The following is a 20,593-nucleotide window of genomic DNA, read 5'->3' as shown; positions in this document are numbered from 1 at the left end:
AGAGGCGAATGAATGCGGCAATTAAAGGAGGATTGAAGAGAACCTGAATTAGGCAACAGTGACGTTATCCCATCGGAACAAAATAAACCACGATGACAATTCACAGTTTTATGTGAAGGCAAACGGCGCATTTTAGAGAAATTTCATCAGTTACTTTATCCTAAAAAAAAAACCAAATAAATAAATAAAAGAATTACAAAAAGCAACCTTAAGCCCTGAGAATGAAATGAACGTTGAATTGGACAAAACATCCATCTGCACCTCCTTCACGGCACAGAGCAATAACGACGTTATTTGGCTGTTGGTATTGCTGCCTGCTCTTACTTTGTGCCTACAGGTGATCTGAGGGAAACCTCAATAAATTCAGTCATTCTGTCAACAAACTGTTCTATACGTGGATTTGAAGAAAGTGGAGCTATTTATTTCCACACGGAAAATAAATAAATCCCCGCATAAAGAGCCGGGGGCCTAAATTCAAACAAGGCTGAGTGGTCTAGCAGATCCAGCTGAGCTACATAACACCTCACATATTTAAGGGCCATATACTGCTTTGAGTCTCCCCCTCCCCTCCATTCATTCGTTTCATTTGGACTTTCTTCTCTGTGTTCGACTCCTAAGATACGGCATCCCAGTTTCTTCCGTTTTGTCTCGCTTTACTTTCAGAAAATGATCATGTTTAAGGTATATTATGCTGTGAGGGTGGATACCGGAGACTCAAGCAAACAAGAAAAAGGACGCTTTGTCATCTCACGCTCCATCTCTGTTAGACAGTGCCAGCGGTACACTCATATCGCTTCCAGTCCTCTCAACACAATGAGCCTGAGACATCAAAGTAGAATCTGAGGGGGTAGGCAGCGGGAAAGAGAGAGAGGGATACAAAAGCGAATGAGTGAGGAAGAGAGACTGAAAGAAAAGACAGACACCAAAGTACCTGTGTTCTTTTTTTTTCCCCAAAACGCGTGGCGTCATCACAGTGGGATATTTCAAGCCTGTGCTCTAGCCTACTTGTCTGCTTAAAAGACATCTATCATTGTGTCCATCTGTGGGGACAAAATGTTAATCTTTTCACCCAAAGAAAATAAAAATCACTGAAAACAAATAGCCGTCTCTACCGGCTGCCACCGAACTCACCGTCTTAACTGTACACAAATATCCCAATAACAAACACCATTCATACTTTTAGCCAAATAAATGAGAAATGTGTTCTTAATCAAAACAAAATACTGTGATATTCATATCAAGCAGTACGTCTGGTACTTTTTCATCATGAATTAAGACTCATAAATTGGTTGCGAATCCAAAAAATCCCATATGGCTGTGCTTTGATATTGAAGGGGAATAGGAGGAAAGAAGTCAATATTTTTTACCTCTTCGCAGTCACTGGGTGGGAACTAAATGCGAGTATCCACACATGTTTTTAGGACAGGGAATGGTAAAAAATGCAAATGAGCAGCTTGCTCTAATTATGAAATGATTAACATTCCCTCCACAGATCTGAGGAGGTTTCTCAGCTACCCTGGTTGAAATGCTAATAGAACTTCCAACCCTATTCAATATCAAATCCTACTTGACTTTTTTTTCCACCGTTGGGGAGGAGCTTCTTGTTGCTATTTCCATACACAACAGCAGGAGGGACAGGCAGCCGGCTTACTCCCCCATCTGGATTTGGAGAGGAAGCCCAGGACAAGAAGAGAAGGAGGAACAGGAGGAGGATGTCCTCTTGTCCTCAAGGGAGTTTTTTTAAATTTATTATTATTATAAATTATTTTTTTGGGCTTTCTATGCCTTTATTAGATAGGGCAGTGTAAAGAGACAGGAAGCAGGGGGCAGAGAAAGAGGGGGAACAACATGCAGCAAAGGGCTGTCCGATGGGGACTCGAACCGGGGCCAGCTGCAGCGAGGACTATACAAGCCTCTTGTACATGGGGCGCCTGCTGTACTCACTATGCCAAAGACCGCCCCATTTTACTTTTATTTTTATTAGGGCTGTGACTCGATTAAAATTTTTAATCGCGTTAACTACAGGCTTTGAAATTAATTAATCGAAATTAATCGCATTTTAATCGCATATACTTTATCCTTTAGAAAATTAACATTTTCTACAATATTTTAACAAACACAGAACATATCCCTATTTGAAATCTGAATGTAGCATGCATGAAAACACAGTATACAGAATCTTGGATGTTGGGCCCCCGTTAGCTTCCACGCTAGCTGCTACATGTCCGAGACACATAATGGCTCGGCGGCCAGCAATCGGATAAACCATTGAAGTGAATCAATCCTGTGAAAGAATGAAAAAAAGTGAATGAAACCTGCACTCACCCATTATGAAGTTAACTCTGCCAGCCCTTCCATAACCTGCTCAGCCAACTCCTTGATGTCGGGTATGGTTGGTAACGTTACGGCGGCTAGCATTAGCAACGAGGCTGCTAGGCTTGCTAAATCGGTAAGCATTAGGCTACTGAAGAAAGCTAGTCTTTTTAGCTACGTTATATTATCATCTTTCTTCTCGGCTATAACCTTTGTTTACGGCCACTGGCCCTAACCTGACGAGCTAGCTGTCAAATCACCGGAAGTTTTCACCGGAAGTACTCGCGCACACACAAAAGCTCTCTCCAGACATCCAGAGCCCGTCTACGGAGAGCCTCGCCACTCTCCGTAAGCCCCATTGTATGCAGTCCCACCAGAATTCCACTGGGGGTGATCGCGGGCGAGTCCAGAATGAATGGGGGTCTATGGGGCTAAACGGCTAAATATATTTATTTCACCTGCTTGTCATTGAAACATCGCATATTTTATTCTAGATTCAGCAAGTTCAATATAGATTATAGGTCGAAAGTCGAATTAATGAGTATTTATGTCCTTTCAATTTCTTTCAGTTTGGGTCGTTGTTGGCCATAAAACGCTAGCATTCTGCTAATGAATGCTGATTGGTCAGTGACGGACATGCGACTGATTACGACCAGAGACCCCGCTTGATGGCAGCTGAAGCCAAAGCAGTGGATGTCCAGAATGGAATATGAAACAGAATCTTAAGGAGGACCTTCCCGCTATTAATATTTAAGTTAATATTTGTGTATAGTAACTTATTTCTTCCTGCGGGCACTTTTGTTTTCAGATCGTTATATATGTATTGTGAAAGTACATGGGTATAAATGGAATTTGAGTCTCTTATTCGTGTGTTCAACGTGTCAATATACATGGTTTAGTATTACGACCTTAAAAAGTACAGTAAATGTCCCGCTCAGTAATATTAAACAATCATTTTTATTCCGCCATTCCTTCACGGCCTGAATTCTGCAGCTTGACTGTAAATTGCAGTGGCAGTAGGGGGGGTTTAGTAGATAGATTAGGGGGTTAGTTAGGTTTGTTAAATTAGGTTAGGTAAAATAGGTTATTTTAGGACATTAATAAATATATGTTTAACAACAAGGGCCTACTTTTGGAATCTTTACTTAAGTTTGTGTTATTATTTTGCATAATACATGCAACAAGTGTTACTTATTTAGTCAATTTATTCATTAGTCCTTTGTTTTATTAAGAAAATCAAACTCACTGAACGTGTCCATGCATTCAAACTGAGCTCTGTTGGTATAAACTTTGTCTAAACTTTGTTTTAATTTTCGCTATTGCCACCGTAAGTTGGCTAGGGCAGAGCTATGGAAAGAAGTATCTATATATAGCTCTGGGCTAGGGTACATAGCGACCGTGCTGAATTGCCAGACGGGCTCTGCAGTGACTCAGAACTTGCCGTAAAGCAGAACGTACGCAATCTGTGACGTCATCACCATTTTTGAACGGCTTTTTAGAACAGATAAGTGAACTTCAAAAATGCAATATTCAGCCGAATGTATTTTTTTAGTCCCCCCTTTTGAAAGCAACTTTCAAATTACTTGACAAAAAATTATATCCTGAGAAAAGTGGATTTTTAGGGTGCAACCCCCATAGACCCCCATTCATTCTGGACTCGCCCGCGAGCGCCCTCACATGGACAGGGACACCATTTCAGAAACCGGAAGTTACCGAGAGTGGCAGTTCTCTTCCATTAGACATTCTCTGACATATCTTTCTTTCATTCCGCCCAGATGAAATTTAATGCCGCATGAAATATTGGCTACACAACGAGCCCCTCGTCAGCCCTCACCATCAGTAAATTTCTGAGTGGGTGCGATCAGTCTTGCTTGACTTGCGTCCATCCGTCTGTATGAAAAAAAAAAAATAATAATAAAATAAAAAAAATTATAGTGTGCGATTAAAATGCATTATTTTTTTAACGCGCTAATATGTGTGTGGTTAATTAATCGAAATTAACGCGCTAAAGTCCCAGCCCTAATTTTTATGCTTCTTAAATTTTGCCTTTGTAGATATCCAACTTATTTTCAAAGGGTATTATAATAATGACAATGACAATGATAATGATAATGATGATGATGGGCCCATATGGAAACAGAGTGACAAGTGGAGTTTCTCCCCCTTTAAGTGCATTTCTTTTTAATCCTCTCAATCTATTTTCCACTGCACTCTACTGGTTTTAATTCATGAGGCCAAATCGATAAAACGGTGGATTTGTGAGTCGGGAAATGTATCACCTGCTGGGGTGTTAAAGGTATTCACGTACAGAGGTGTGCGACACCGGTGAGTTCGTTGCAGTGCTTCAAAATGCCACCATAAAAACTCCTCTGCAGTATGAGCTTTAGTTAGAATGGAGTTTTCTGGCAGTGTACTATCAAAAGGAGTTTCTACTTTAAGAGCAGACTGCGTATCAGATATCTTAAAACATCAATTGTTTCTAGGTGTTAATGATATGTATGCTATTCCTTATCATAGTGAGATTACATACACCACTAATCCCCAACATTAAAACGACTGACATGCAAAGTGAGTAAGAGCCTGCAGAAAAGCCAAATGTGAACCATCACGAACACATTAAAGGGATAGTTTGCCTCTTTTGACATGAAGCTGTATGACATCCCATACTTGCAATATCGTGCATGAACATTACCCCCTGCTAGGTAGTCCGGCTATTTGGCTGGGGTCACAAAAATAAAGCGTTTTGCTTCTCAAAACGATATGCGTTCAAAAGAGTAATACATTTGCATCACAAAATCGTTGCCAAGGAAAAAGTCAGACCTCACAAATGGTGTTTACTGCTCGGAAGCAGGGGACTGTTCGGTCTGCGCGGTCTAAACCGTGAAACAGGCGCGGCTGTCGGCAGCACGCAGTGATATGAAGGGAGAGAAAATAGCGCCAAGTGATTGTGAGGTCTGACTTTTTCTTTGGCAACGATTTTGTGATGCAACATTTGTATTACTCTTTTGAACGCATATTGTTTTGAGAAGCAAACCGCTTTATTTTTGTGGCCCCAGCCAACTAGCCGGACTACTTTTGTCAACGCCATAACGAGGCCGGAACTCAATGTTCAATGTCAATGTTCATGCACGATATTGGGGTGTCATACAGCTTCATGTAAAAAGAGGCGAACTATCCCTTTAATAGAAGAAGCCAACGTCACAGAGGGTTAAAGGGAAGCTCTCATGGACACGCATAGTTATCTCTGAAATAATTCAAGTGGTCAGAAAAGTCAGAAAAGATGCAACAATTAATTTTCTTAATCCCACCTAAAGTGAAAAAGAGATTTGCCAAAAATCACAGGAATTCCATTGATTTTCGCAGAGGCATGTTTTACAAAGGTAGAGTGTTTAGCTGGGAAATAAAATGATTTTGTGTCATATGTGTAGTTTCTTAAGTTGTTTCTGACAGAGTGATAAAACTCAATGAGAACTTTCACAGCATGGCGATGTTTGCCAGAGGTTGTAGAGTGCTGCTGTAATCCAAGGTTTTTAAAAAGCTGGTCTGAGGACTGAATTTTCTATCTAGTTTTACTCTGCATTCCACACAACGAGGGATGCCAGGTTTGCTGAGACAGACCACATCTCAGTGCAGGGATGTAAGAATGACGGCGGTGGGGGAATTAGAGATGTGACTGTCAACACAAAATCAGCACTGTGGTATAGTTACAAGGCTCACATTGTTTAGTTGGGAATTATCAGCTTTCTGAACATAGAGTAGAATCGTTTGTTAAACATCCCAGGCTGCCACTCACTCAGAGCTGGGAATCGGCTATGCCGTGTGTTTACATGTGCAGGCGGATATACGCGAGAACAAAAACCCAAAATTACAGCAGAGCACCAATTTATCAAGCCACAGCAACTGAAATGATGGCATATAATGACGCAGACGCCCGTAGTCTGTTTCTCTCAGTGAAACATGGACATATGCCAAGGCCTCCAGCCTAATGAGCGCCGTTGTCTCAGTGACAAGTCACGTACCAAACAGCTATGACAAGATACATGACAAACATGGGAAAACATTTTCAGCAAGCTCCCCTTCTTTCATCTTTAAGGCAATGCTTTAACATAAGGATCTTGTTTGGCTAAAGTACTCAATTGTTAAAGTCAATCTAGGCAAGACGAAGGGATGCAAACAGGTTTATTTTTCATCATTTAGTTCCTACCTTTGGGTCAGCCGTGAGCAGCTTGAAAGCCTCATACACCTGCCTCTCTTGGACTCCGCCACCCAGGTCCAGGAAATTAGCTGGTTTTCCTCCATGCAGGTCAATGATGTCACATGTGGCCATGGCCAAACCGGCTCCATTCACTGTTTCAGGAAAAAAACAAAAAAACTGAGTGTGTGATGGTGTCATGTTAAGGACACAAAAACAGCAGCAAAAGTGCACTTGTCTGTATGCACACTCATAATAAATGGAAACGGCACTATAGGCTAATGATGACCTAAAGTACACTGCATTTATTAAATTTAATGAGAATACCCTTTTCTCATTAATACAAGGCTAGTGTCTGGAAATTGAAAAAATAAAATAAAATAAATAAGTTCCTGAGAGGAAAGTGTGATGCCATTAAACGTGTTAATTAAAACAACATTAACAACACTGAGGGGGACAATGTGTGATAGAAGAATCGAGCACTAAATTAAAAAGTGAATGTACTGGAAATCTAATCAGGAACATTCGAGAAAATTTGATCACAAGTCAAGTTTCAACTTCAGAGAAAGAAGTGTTGATTAAAAGAGTTTCCTCTGCTTTTTCTGTGGACAGTATCAACATCTAACCAAATGCCAGTGCCGCACCCCTGCCGTGTTGTGCAGGAGCCAATAGCACGAGAATGTCTTACCTCATTTGGTTTAGCTAAGCTGAACTAGCGTCCTGGCAACCAACCCGACTGAGGACTCAATAAAAGGGAAATTTGCTTTAACAGCTGTCACTTTGGTGTCTTATGGAGCTCTCAAGGAAGCTGCAGGGTCTTAAAAGCTGCTGTGACTTTAAGAGAGTGGAAGCTGTGGATGCGGATGTGGATGGGGTGCGAGCATGTGCTTGGAGGGGGAGTAGTGCTAACAGACATCTAATGTGTTTATGAGGCTACGGGGTAAAGAACGAGAGCACCTGTTAGTGCTGCTGTACACTGTAAAAGCTTTGATTTATGACAAGAGAGGGGGGCTTTAATGAGAATGCTAACAATCTGGCTCGCTGGAGACTTTCTGGGCGGATTATAGCTAATTAGAACACATTGGTTCTGGCAGCATTCATTCTGGAGTCTTCAGACAGCTGCTTGTAACGCGCACTGGACGAGTGCCCATGCTGCCTTCACTCTAACTAAGTTTTAACGGCGTCCAAGCTTTTCACTTATGTGCCTTAAGAGACACATCGTAGCCTTATGTCAGGAGGGGTTTGCTTATGAGGAAGAATTCATTTATTGGTTGGTGTATGTGTGTGCAGGTGAATGGGTTATTTTACAGGGCTTTGTTTCTATACCAAAGCAGGCTATGTTTCCGTCCAGTCCAATATATTTGAGGTCCCACTTGGCTGCCTCCATCTCAGTGGGGTCGCTCTCGATCATGTCATCCATGGCAAACACGGATTTCTGACGGAACTCGGCGTTGTCATCAAAATTGATCTTAGCATCGAAGCAAACCACTGGGGTAAGGATGCGGACAAAAGGAGAGAGGTGGAAGACAGCACAAGAAACAACACAAAAGATGGAAACAGGGTTAAGGCAGAGATCTTTATCTATAAAAACCTGAATTCAATAAACTGAGGGGTGTCCCTAAGCCCACTAGTGTTTATAACCTCAAAGTATTTAGCATTTTTCACTTGGCTATTGTTAGAGTATTATAGTAAATGGACATGAAAGAGAATGAATTTCATAGAAACTAAACTCCTGAACCAAAACGACTCAAAGAGCTTAAGACTTCAATGATGTAATGATTTAACATTTACAAAAAATGCACATGCATGCTTTGTTAGTAATAAATAAGACATGTGACCATGTTGTCATATCTACATCATGGTAAATACAGTCACAAGTTGAGTTCGCCCTCTTTTAATGCAAAGTTTTCCCTATCAGAAGATAAAAACTTATTGATCTGGTTCTTATGAGGTCTTGAAATTAAGTACATGAACAACAACACATGAAATATTTCACAAAGTCATTACTTACTGGTGAAAAACTAAGCCAAAATACAGAAGTAGTAAGAGGGGCTTTCTGCTTCCATAGGAATTAAGAAGGTAAAGGAGCAGCCGGGTAATTATTAAATTCCCTCTAATATCAGACATTTTGTCAGTTTGCTGGAGTGTTAACAAAATGCCAATGAAGAAAGACATCAGCAATGATCCTCAAGAAGCAACTGTTGCTGCCCATAAATCTGGGAAGGGTTATGAGGCCATTTCCAAACAATTCGGACTCCCTCTTTCTACAGTGAGAAAGAATATTCACAAGTGAAAAACATTCAAGACAGCTGTCAATCTTCCCAGGAGTTCACCCCAGAGTCAGACCGTACAAAGCTGAGAGAATCTGCAAGGAAAGACCGAGAGCTACATCTCCGACTCTACACAACACAATAGCGTGGTAATTGTTACAGCTCACAACAGTAAAATTTGAAGAAGACTGAACAAGAACGACTGGTTTGAACAGAGAAAGCCTCTTCTCTCTAAAATGAACATGGCAGCACAGCTAAAGTTTGTAGAGATACATCTGAACTAACAAGACTTCTGGAACAATGTTCTGTGGACATAAAAGACCGAAGTGGAGATGTCTGATCACAATACAAAGTGCAATGTTTAGTGAAAACCAAACACCGCATGCGAGTACAAATGCCTCATCCCAACCGTCAAACACAAAGGTGGAGGGGTAACGATTTGGGCTTATTCTAGTCACAGCACCAGAGCATCTTGCAGTCATTGAGTCGACCATGAACTCCTTTGTATGTCAAAGCATTTCGTGTCGAATGTGAGGCCACGTGTCCAAGAGTTGATGTCACGTAACAGGACAGTGATCCAAAAAAACATCAGCAACAGAATCTACAACAGAATGACCGGAAAAGAAAAGCATGGAGTTGTTGCAACAGTCCAGTTAATGCTTCAGACCCTGAACCATTAAAGTGAACTGAAGCAACATTGTAAAGAGAGTGGGTCAAAATTCCTCCACAACAATGCGAGACGTTGATGACACCTTGGAGAAAATGATTGCTCCCAGTTTTTGCTGCTAAAGGTGATTCAATAAGCTACTGAATCATAGAATGTACTCAGTTTTTTTTTTTTTTTTCAAACACACTGCTTCAAAGATTTTGCTTAGTTTTCACTCAATAAATGATGACACTGTGTAATAGGTCGTGTGTTGTTGTTCACCTGAATATGCATTCACCTAATATCAACACAGAGTTGGAATGACATTTTGGTTTTCCATTTTGTCCTGATACCTTAAACCTTAAAGCTTTCACATGACTGCAACTGTTTTAAAGGGGAGGGTCGAAAACACTTTCTTCATGAACTTTTCTAATGAATGCCACAACATAGTAATACAAAAACAAAGCCAGACGTAACAATTCATACATAAACACATTACATGCGGCAGGCAAACTCTACTGAGAATGCTAAAAAGTCTCCTTCAGTTAGACGAGGTTTACCACAGCACAACTCTCTTTGCTCTTTGTGTTGAAACCATTATTGCAGTGCATCAACAAAATGAATTCCGCCATTACCAAAAAAGAAAAGAAAGAACCTCCCCCTTGAGAAATTCTGGTTTCTGACACATGTATGTGGAATGCCTGCTTGAAAATAGCTGCGTTCCCTGGTGAAATGTGAACAAACCGAGCCATTGAATGAGCTGAGATTCATGAGTAGCCCGCTTCCAGAGCTCGCTTGGATCACAGCCTTCTCGCTGATGGAAAAAGAACGTCATACCTCCAGAAAAATCCAGCTTTTGAAAGGAGTCATTTTCCTCATTATTATTCATAAGAAATCATGAAATAACAAACATATCTTGTCAATGTTTGATAAAGCACACTTTGAACAAGAAACGTCTTTTTTTAGGCGACTAAATAACATCAAAGAGGCTATGTGTCTTTAGCGCGATGTAATACGTCTCAGCAGGACGCATCACAGCCAAAATGCGCTCAGCGCCGCAGACGAGGCAATCACCCTCATTTCTTGAGGAGAGGAAAAAAAAACGGTTCAGCACAAGTTCAACAAAAGCAGCACAGCGAGAGACGGCGTTATGCTTTTTGACAATGCACAATGTCTTTGTCATCATGAATGATGAGCAAATGCAACGTTATCCCCGTTGAGCAGATTCGATGTGCTAAGGGAATTAATGAGATTCAAGCATATATTTGTTCGTTCACCAGGGAACACCAGTATACACAGGAAATACAGGAAAAAATGCACATGAAACCTACTGAAACTGAAACTTGGGCATCCATTGGGTAAATGATTTTCAAACGGATGCATTGGCTTCGCTCATGAGAGTTCCGAACGGCAAGGCAAACTTTTACTCGGCACAAATGTTTGACTTTGGACTTTAAGGTAAATAATTGAACTGACATGCTGTGTTACTGCACTTCAAGAAAATCTCTGTAGATGCTAGATAGCAAACACTCTTTAGAGGACAACATAACACAAATCCATGGACCTTTTTCTAAGCAAGTCATTAGAGACGGTTTTCACGGAGAGACATCAGGGGAAGCAGCAGGCCTGCAAATGCTTTTGTTGTGGTACGACAGAGAGACTGTCCCTTGTTGATAAAGCCAACATTTAACTACAGCTTTTTTCATATAGACTTAAAAGTATAACAGTGATGAGCTGAATTGGGTATAAACTCACAATTTCTACAAGTAGAAATAGTTGACTAACAACCGTGACTTAATTTATTGCTCTGCTCCACAACAAATTAAGTTTGCCAGGACCGACGCTGTTTGGATTACAGCCAATGATGATTCTTCATATCAGGAGGAAAATCAACAATATTGCAGCGTGGTGCACTGGGGGGACAGCCTGCAACAGAATATCAACAAATCCACAAAGCTGATAAATGAATTTCTGAGTACATCTCCTACCTGGGAAGCTCAGAAATGACTGTACGTGCAACACAAACAGAAGAAGGTGAAAAGTCTGCACTAAGTACTTGTTAAACTTCGGTAGTGTAGCATCCTAACTGGACACATTACAAACTGACACGTGATGTGCTCACTTAATGGCCCGCAAGAATCTGCAGCTGGAGAGGAAAACTGCCCAGAACATCACCGGCTAAGAAATAGGGATATCAGTGAGGTGAGGTTCCAGAAAAAAAACAAACAAAAAAAAACATTCAACCTGTTCAGCCTCCTTCCAGCCTGGATTGGGGACGTAGCAGCAGTTTCTTTCCTCAGACTGTGAAAACGATTGAATTCACTAAAATCATTTCTGTTTTCTAATTTGACAATAAATTCATCTTCAACAAACTTCAGGCTTTTTTTATTGGCTATTAAACTACTGGCTGAATTGCCATTGTAACATGACATTTGAATTACCAGCAAATCTATGCAGCTTCTGATTATTTCAACTTAATTTCAATGAACTGAATGTGTAATAGACCAGGCTGCACTTTGAAGAAGACAGACCTCTTCAGGTTTTAATTCGTCATTATCTCCCTTTGATGCATTCCAAGGCACCGTGCAGTGAGAATAAGAAAGATTTCCATCTAGACATTTCTTAGAAACTGCTCCGTCAGTACTCAGTGATCTAAGGGAATTCTAAATATAACAATTGATTTTGAGAGCAAGAACTAGACATTTTCTGACTCTTGGATACTGCTTTTTTTAAGCCTGGCTTTGGGTTTTATAAGCTTGACATTGGAATAAGAAAATAAAAAAATAAATAAGAAAAAAATAAACATTTTGCTCAAGGTCAGACAAAGATGCACACTAAATACTTGGCATTTCAGGAACCTGCAAACTCATTAGTTACATATTTACTCTACTCAAATTTAACTTTTGACAGAGCATCCTTGATTTGTTATTCTTAGCAGAGTGAGGGGTACATTAGGGAGTTATTCGATGCCGCTGCCATAATTTGTAACTCCTCATTACTTTTGGATGACAGAATTTATGCCTTAAGTTAATCATCTTCAAAAAAAAGAGACATCGACAAACATCAACATGCTGCGAGTATGAATAGCTCATCTCCCCAAAGCCATTTAGATTTTGGATCCAGACAAAGTCATGCTGAAAAGAGGCTGATGCGAGTGTGCTGCAATTACAGAAAACAGCCTATTTTTTAAACGCATTCAGTCCTGAGGAGATAATGTGCCTGCATCTCACAGTCGGTGCTTAATAGGTGGCTGCATCTTCAAACAGAAAGAAATCAGGTATTGAAATATTCAACATGGAAACGCACAAGATAGAGGCCACAAACACACGCACACACACACACACACACACAAAGACAAGCATTTTCTATGAAATGTACCTTGTCCTTCGGGAGTCTCTCCGAGAGGATTGACTTCGACTTGAGTGGCGTCGACTTTCAGGAACAGATCATAGAGCCTCTTAATCTGATCTGCTGCCTGCAAGGTCCACAGACGACAGTAATTACCTGAGGTTCTGACTCTGAGCACCAGGCCCGCCAGGGCCACTCAGCCTCCTTCACAAGCTACATGAAAAAAGGCATAGCACCTTCAACACCCCGCTGTCTGAGCTGGTTTTGCATGAATGCGTTTATCTGTGCATGCCAGAGTAAATTTCATTTAGTGCTTTCACCAGGACTGAGACACACACCAGCGCACTTCTATCCAATATTGTATAAATCTTTTTCTTTTCCCTGGGATTGCTCTTTTTTCTATCTTCCCTTTATCCCAACATAGCAGTTGTCATATGCCACGGCACTTAAGTAATCGCATTAAATCAACAGCACAACCTGAATTTTAAAAGTGATTTGAGTTCATATCTACATTGCTTTAATTGTTCCAAGGTAACAAAAAAAAACTCAGCTTGGATTCATATACTCCACTGAAACAGTGTTGGCATGCAGACGCACAAACGTTTGCCTTTCCCTTAAAGAATCCAATTTCCCATGAACAGCTCATCGAACCTACGCCTACATTTGCACGAACTGAAGAGTTTTTTTTGCATTCTACTCTAAGTTTATCTTTTTATTACACTTTATTAGACCGTCACTTTCTGTCACTCCTCTCATGCCTTAATGAATTCAGGTAACTTCATTTGTTGGCCTGTCTGGGATGTTTTTTTTGGAATTTGCAGCACAGTTTAAACTTGATTTTTCCCCCTCCCTTTCAACATGGGTTTAGCAGTTCTGTTTTAAGCCACTTTGTTCCTGTTCGAATTCGTTCTCTTGTTGGTTAAGAGTAAAGGGAGGCAACAGGTTTCTACAGTCTTTTGTAGGCAGGTCTGTGTGGCCCCCCCTTCTTTTATTCATTTTGGCATTTTTCTGACATTTTTGTTGGGTAAAGTCCCCTATTTTGAATGCGTTCTGAGTATTGTAATTGTTAGAATATTATTTTCTTGGTTTTCTGGATCTTAATCTGCATCTCATTCATCCTTTATCCCTATAAAGTGTGATTAGAGTGGTTAATTGGATTCAAGCTGGTATCCTAATGTCTTGAAACTGCCTATTCAAAACAGAAAAGGTGCTTTAGATCAGCTTTACTTCTATCTGTATCAAACAGTCTGGTAGCTAACTCACAGCAACAGGGGGAAATGATTCTAATAAGGCAGGCACTTAAGCAATCCTTTTTCATTTCTCCCCTTGCCAGTTTGAAATCAATGACCTTTCAACATCCTCCAAATTAAATGACACAACCGCAACCGAAGCTAACATATAATTTGACTCAAGTTTGTTTTCACAAAGGCAAACTTATTTTTTTGAGTGATTTATACATTTTCCATGTGCTCGAATTCGGAGCTAATCTGATTCCTCGTGCCGAGGTGCCTGTGGAATAGAAAACAAATTAGTGATCTGATGCCAAGAGACAAAGAGGCCTATGCAATCAACTCATCGAAAATACCCGTTTGGACTGGGAAACCTGGGGTGCCCCGGTGCTGTGCTTCCAGTCTTATTTTATGAGCAAACGATGCCTCAGCATAATTTGTAAAATTTGTTTACAGTCCTGAAAACCCAGTCCCAGTGCGGTGAATTTTGCTTCTTACTGCATGAAGTCAATGTGTGGCATGTTCTGTCAAATAATGGTGCCATTAGTGATGTCAGCTCCCTGAGCCTGGCACTGTGCCATGCATCACTGCCAGCTACAACAATGGACCACCTGCCAAATGAGCCTTGTGTAATGACTCTTCACAACTTGCCTCTGGAAAACTAATAATAGCCAAAGTATGGTCCCCTTGTAAATGGGCACGCATCAGTCTGTCTATGTGCACGTGGGATCGTGTGTCTCCACTTTGCATTTGGACTCTAATGTCAGCGAGCCTATTACCTGTCTTTGCAGAGGTCCTTTGAAACCCAAATTAGTCGCCATGCGAAGTGCCTGGTCATCTCGCACCCCTTCGAATATGTCTATGACTTCCTGTAAGAGCAGCAGTGAAAGTGAAGGAGACAGGATGACAAACATGTGATTAAATGCAGTGACCAAGAAATGGGGGCTATGCCATAAAACCACACCATAACTTAAAAATATGTGAAACTGGCACAGGGACTTCTGACTGTCAGACGCTGGTTACATATAACAACTGTGAAGGATATTGTCATAGTAATTACTTCGTATCACCTTGGTGTGTCTTCAAGTGTTAATCTTTATCACCGGTTTTCATTTATCAGGAAGTTCATGCTATAAAAAGGCATGTGGCAACACGATTGACAGCCGACTGAACATTGCTTTTGAGCTTTCCACATTTTTGTCTCAGGTGCCTCAGATTAATCTTAAATAATCGATTTTTGCCTCGGTGTAAACACAATTCTGAGTTTCAGTGATTGGTTAAAAACTTAATAATCACAAAAGCATTCAGAGCATTTCTTCCGACTCTCAGAACTGAGCGCTGGTGCAAAGGTCAAAGGTCACTGCTGTATGAAAAGGACCAAACTTTCTTTATGGATGGAAGATAGAAGTAACTAACAGAGGAACAGAAAAAAACACTTCTGCAGCAAACTGCTAATTAGGCCTTTATAAAAAGAGTGTAAACCTAAATGAAAAAACTTTCAGAGTGCTAAAATCCTCTTTTTATTTCCAGAAGAGAAACATCTCATCCTGAGGTGGCCTCAGGAGAACTCTACGAAAGCCCAAACATGATCCAACTTGAGCCTGGTCCTGAATAAACGAGGCGTTTGTCTATTTTCAGTTTCAAAGTTTCAAGAGTTTTTGTGCCGTCCTGTGGCGTGGGCTGTTTCTACGGCTGGTTAAAGGGAGAAAGTTGAGGAATGTCTCAGATCATGTGCAGCATAGGACTTGCGCTCCACCTCCTGTCGGTGCGAGCCGTCAGCCAGGTGTTTAAGATATCTGAAGGAGGTTTGCACCTCACCTTTTCACTGTCCAAAAACAGGAAGTTGGGCGTAGTTTTTGGATGAGGAAGGTAATTAAACACACAAGATGTGCTTATAAAGAGTGTCGGCCTGAGATCTCTCAAATAAGATTTCAAATGTACGGGAACGCCTCTCACCACTCTGCCAGAGTTAAAGTAATGCTGTCGTAAAAGAACATTTGCAACCAGCTATGAGGGGATTTCCTTAGTAGCAGTGAATTAAATAGCCGACTAGCCTTGCCACCGAGGCAGATTATCTATTAAGTAACTAATAGCAGGGAGTTACTTTTATCACTTTAGGTGACAGAGAGAATTGTAGAGAAGTGCTGATTGTTTAAGATGTTAGAATCTTTGCTATAACACCACAAGTAAATCCAGCTTTTACCTTCTATAGTTTTAGCTTCTACACTTTCTACACTCAAAATCACTATTTTTTTCAAAACAACCGTGTGTGTATGTGTGTGTGTGTGTGTGTGTGTGTGTGTGTGTGTGTGTGTGTGTGTGTGTGTGTGTGTGTGAAGTTAACACACTGGTGCCCTATCACTCTCCTCTTATATGTATGTGTGTATCAACAATGAAGTAACAATAAAAATCTGATGTTTTAAACCTCCATCTGCAAGACCTCCACCCCATAAATCTGTGATATCTATGCCTGAAGTTATCCTACCGTTAGAATCAGAAGCAGTTTACAGAAGGCCCATGCCTACTGTAAACTGATGCTCCCATCCAGCCCTGTGTAGGCTGAACGCTACAAGGATGAGTGGGAGAAACTTCCAAAAGTACTGATTTCAGGTGAATATTGATCTAAATGGAAAATTTTGGAAAGTCTTTGCTGCAATGCATTAGCACGGAACTGTTTTCCTGTGCCGTTGTAGACAAGTGCGTTTAGAGGGATGAGAAAAAGATTAATCTCTTTAAGCACAAAGCTTCGTTGTTTGTTCATATTAAGCTCCAATGTGTTGGAGTACATGTGCTCAGAGTCTGATGTGCATATGCAGGCCGGACCACAAATGTAGCTGGATGCAAACACAGCACTGCTTCCATCTGTAGAGCCTATTGAAAACTTGGCAGAATTTGCAGCCAAATCTAAAATATATAAACTGAACTCCGAAAAAAGCTCTTTAAGAAATGATGGTGAGAAATTTTCAACTTTATATTAAAGACACCCATTTCAAGTTATTCAAAAATGTTCCATCAGTAAATCTTCTGCTAATCATTTAATATTTTAGTGACGAGTAGGAGCTAGAAATCATTTACCTTAAAGATGAGTTCTGGGGTGCTGGCAGCCACTTCCTCAATATCCATTCCTCCCTGGGGGCTTCCCACCATGACGGGACCATTACAGGAGCGATCCATTAGGATGGCAAAATAAGTCTCTCTGCTTATGTCCAGGGCCTCAGCAACCATCACCTTGACATGACATAGAAGGAGAAAGAAGGGCGGAATGGTAGAAGACAGTTCTGAGACCGGCCTGACTTAATGATCAGAGATACGATGATTAAAAGCTGTCGTTGGGTGCAATTTTCAAATAAAATTCTCTTTGTATTTAGCAAGCCTTTAGATCCTAAAATGTTCTCATTTACATTCAAAATCTGTAGAACAGAAAAGACATAGAAGGAAATAAGCAGATTCCACAGGCTGACTGAATCTATGCAGAATGTGAGTAAAACCTTGCATGTAGTGAAGAGAATAAACAAATGGAGGCAAATGGAAAGGAACTATGCGCTCAGTCAGACAGAGGGCAAAAAGAGGAAGCAGGCAGGAAGTTCTTTTGGAAGAGAAAAACAGGTGACGGGAGTCTAACAGTTCTGTGGTAGTTAAGGGGCAACAGATTTGTTTGAGCATGCACGGCCCTACAGCCCAGCTTCCATCCACTGCCCAGCAAACGAGGATGGACAGCTGTCACTATCCTCCGCGTTAAAAGACAGCGCCTGCACTTTCCTGTCCAAATTTTGTTTTCTCCAGTCACTCAAACATTCTTTTAAGTTCCCTTTCATCTGCTTTCAGTTTGTTTTTCTCCAGCTTAACATTTTCTCCCCACCCCCTGAAGCGCAGTTTTGTCTCCTCCAGTCGGGTTCTTCATCTCCCACGCTCACCGTCTCCTCTTGTCATGGCAGCACACCCGTTCACATGTAGAGATGCTGGCTATTCTCTGTGGTGTTACCGGCACTGAGGAGCAGCACCGAGGGTGGCTGTGCGCTTCGTGGAGTGAGCAAAACTACGAAACTCCGGTATCGTTTGAAGCACATAGATCATGGATGCACTGACATTGTCCTCAATCAATCATGTCAGTTAATAGCTGCTCTTGTCAGGTCTACTTTCTACAACATGTGGAAATTTTTACGTTATCTTATCGTTGTCCAGTTGAAAGGAAAGTCTCTTCTCTCTCTCAACTAAAGCTTTACCCACGTTATTTTGTTGCTCGTTTGCCCATCCCCTCCGCATTTTAGGCATAGAGTTAAAAGTAAGCTTCTTTGAATGACTTTCACTATTGCTGAGACTCACTTAATTCTACCAAACTCTGCAGCAGGAACGGGGGGCAGGAGTTGGACAGAGGTGGGGGGTAGCAAGGGTAAACAGATGAAGAAAGGTGAAGAAGAGGAGAACAGGAGCCACACACAAGCCACAGACTGAGACGCCTTTCATCACCTGGAAACGTCCGTTTCGAGGAGGAGGTACTGCATGCAGCATGCGAGCGGAGGAAATAACATTCCTGCTTGTTAGTGTCACATAGAAACAGTTGTTTACCAAGCACTTTAAATTCACACTGGGCCTGGCTCAATTTATGCAATGAGCCATGACACCAGCCAGCGCGAACACACAGTTAACAACAGCGGACAGCCACTATTTAAGTGCAGCATAAAAACAAGAAGCCATAAGCCAGACTGCCGTCACAGACATTCATTTTACAAAGCAGCACTGCTGGACTCGCAGTGCCTCGAAATGAGGTCAGAAAAAGAAGAAATAAAGCACCATCAAAACACGAAGTCGGAGGAAAGTAGCTTTTCTTTTTCCCCAGCTCACCATTTTAACTTTCACTCCATCTTTGGGCGTCTGCTTGGTAGTCAGGTTATAACCGAGCATCTTATTAGCCAGCTCAGCAACCACTGCGGGGCTAAAAGGGGAGAAGTTAAATGTCAACTTTGTGATTTATTTTTAGTTCAAAAAGCCATAAAAAAACCAACTTCCACTTACAAAACTGAAGGTATGACGAGCAAGTAGATCTATGGATGAGTAAGTACTCTATCTCTTCTCGATAGCTTTGTTTATCAGCCTCACCCCTTTATGAGTATTACTGTAACATATTCTGACAACAGGCAGTCTTTGGAGACACTTTGATACACATCACTGTGAATGAACCTCTACCTCTTCTCTCTGCTCAACCTGTATGCCGGAGTTACTTCTGTTAGCTTGCTCTGGTTTTGCCAGAGAATACAAATGAAGCTGGGGGTTGCACTCATCCTTTGATAGATGAGAGGGAGGTGAACTGTGCACTCATGTCACTGTCTGGGGACGATGAACTTCACTGTATCTCACTTTGAAAAAGTTTCCGGCCGCTCCAAACCCAGAGATAAGGTAATGCGGATGCATGTCTGTGACAGTTCTCGTGAATCACCGTTATTTTGCCTTTAAAGCAAGTGGAAGGTACATTTACTAGAGAGGCCGTGCTTTTTCAGTACATGGAAACCTAGTGTAGGAAAGTGGGGTGTCTATATAAAAAAAAAAGAAAAAAAAAAAAGAAAAAAAAAGGGCCCTTTAAAGATGTTGTTTAGTATTTTGGAAACTTCAAAAGGTTTTCGAAGCAATCCCTCATCGGAGGAATGCATCCACCACCGTTTGAAACTAAATTAGCCTCAGCAGTAGCACAAAACAATCAACCTGAGAGGGAAAAAAAAAAAAAAAAAGAAACAGTAAGTGGTGCACAGTGTGACGGTTAACCTTTAAATCCCCTTTAAAATATTTAATTAGGAGTAGCGGAACAAAAATGAGACGCTGGAAGGAGGTAAAAAAAAAACATTTATTTGCTGCAGAAGAAACCCCGACTGTGTCTTTGTGCTTGGGGGGCGTCTTCAGAGAGCACTTTGAGCCTCCTCGCTGTAAAAGCCGCTGTCACTGGGGAAAATACCTCGAATATATCCTCCCACGGTATTTTTGAAATGCACATAGGGGAACACTTACTCCTTAGTTAAGTGCACTCCACCTTTAAGGCCACTGTCAAACACACCCTTGCCTCTGCCACCGGCCAGAATCTGAGCTTTCAGCACGATTTCTTTGGCATCTGAAAAGCATAAGAAAGAAAGCAAAATCAAGGTATAGAAAGTCTGGGAAAGTTAGGCAGATCACTTACGGTAAGAAATAGGCTCAGTACCTCAAATGCCCCCGTGAGTCTGACACTTATTTGTCCATGTGATTGAAGGCAGAAATAAAGAGGAAAACAAATGGGAGAGTGTGATAAAAAAAATGAAATATGTCTGAATATAAAGTTTACACTCCACTGAAGACCGAGCACAGTTCTTATGAGTACAAACACTGTGTAACACAGGGATTGCTTTATCTACAGAATTGTCCAAAAAAAATCTTAATTGACCCTTCAATCTTTTAAGTGGTCTTGAGAAATAGTTCCGCCGGCTTTCTGGAGGTCTTTCAAAGTTTGCCTTTGGACACTGGCTGCTTTTTATCTCATTCTCAGTCAAGTCCTTGTGTTTTGCTGTGTGTTAAGCCACTTAAAGACACCTAACTCAAGGGAGGCACCAGTGATGAGTTTACACTTAGACAA

The 20,593-nt window shown here is 41.1% G+C and overlaps 1 protein-coding gene across 1 annotated transcript in view; it reads right to left on the bottom strand.

Annotated features, from left to right (window-relative positions):
* suclg2 (succinate-CoA ligase GDP-forming subunit beta) overlaps positions 1-20,593 on the bottom strand; it is a 106,080-nt gene that overhangs the window by 32,743 nt on the left and 52,744 nt on the right. Inside the window, exons 3-9 of the mRNA XM_075460413.1 lie at positions 19,996-20,095; positions 18,841-18,931; positions 17,074-17,226; positions 14,778-14,867; positions 12,800-12,896; positions 7,832-7,993; positions 6,518-6,660 (exon numbers count right to left, since the gene is read on the bottom strand). Of these exons, the coding sequence (XP_075316528.1) occupies positions 6,518-6,660; positions 7,832-7,993; positions 12,800-12,896; positions 14,778-14,867; positions 17,074-17,226; positions 18,841-18,931; positions 19,996-20,095 (836 nt within the window). The remainder of the gene's footprint in view (positions 1-6,517; positions 6,661-7,831; positions 7,994-12,799; positions 12,897-14,777; positions 14,868-17,073; positions 17,227-18,840; positions 18,932-19,995; positions 20,096-20,593) is intronic.

Source organism: Odontesthes bonariensis, chromosome 3, assembly GCF_027942865.1.
Source record: "Odontesthes bonariensis isolate fOdoBon6 chromosome 3, fOdoBon6.hap1, whole genome shotgun sequence".
NCBI lineage: Eukaryota > Metazoa > Chordata > Actinopteri > Atheriniformes > Atherinopsidae > Odontesthes > Odontesthes bonariensis.
The sequence above is the reverse complement of the archived record's forward strand: the minus strand, read 5'-3'. Positions and strand labels throughout refer to the sequence as shown.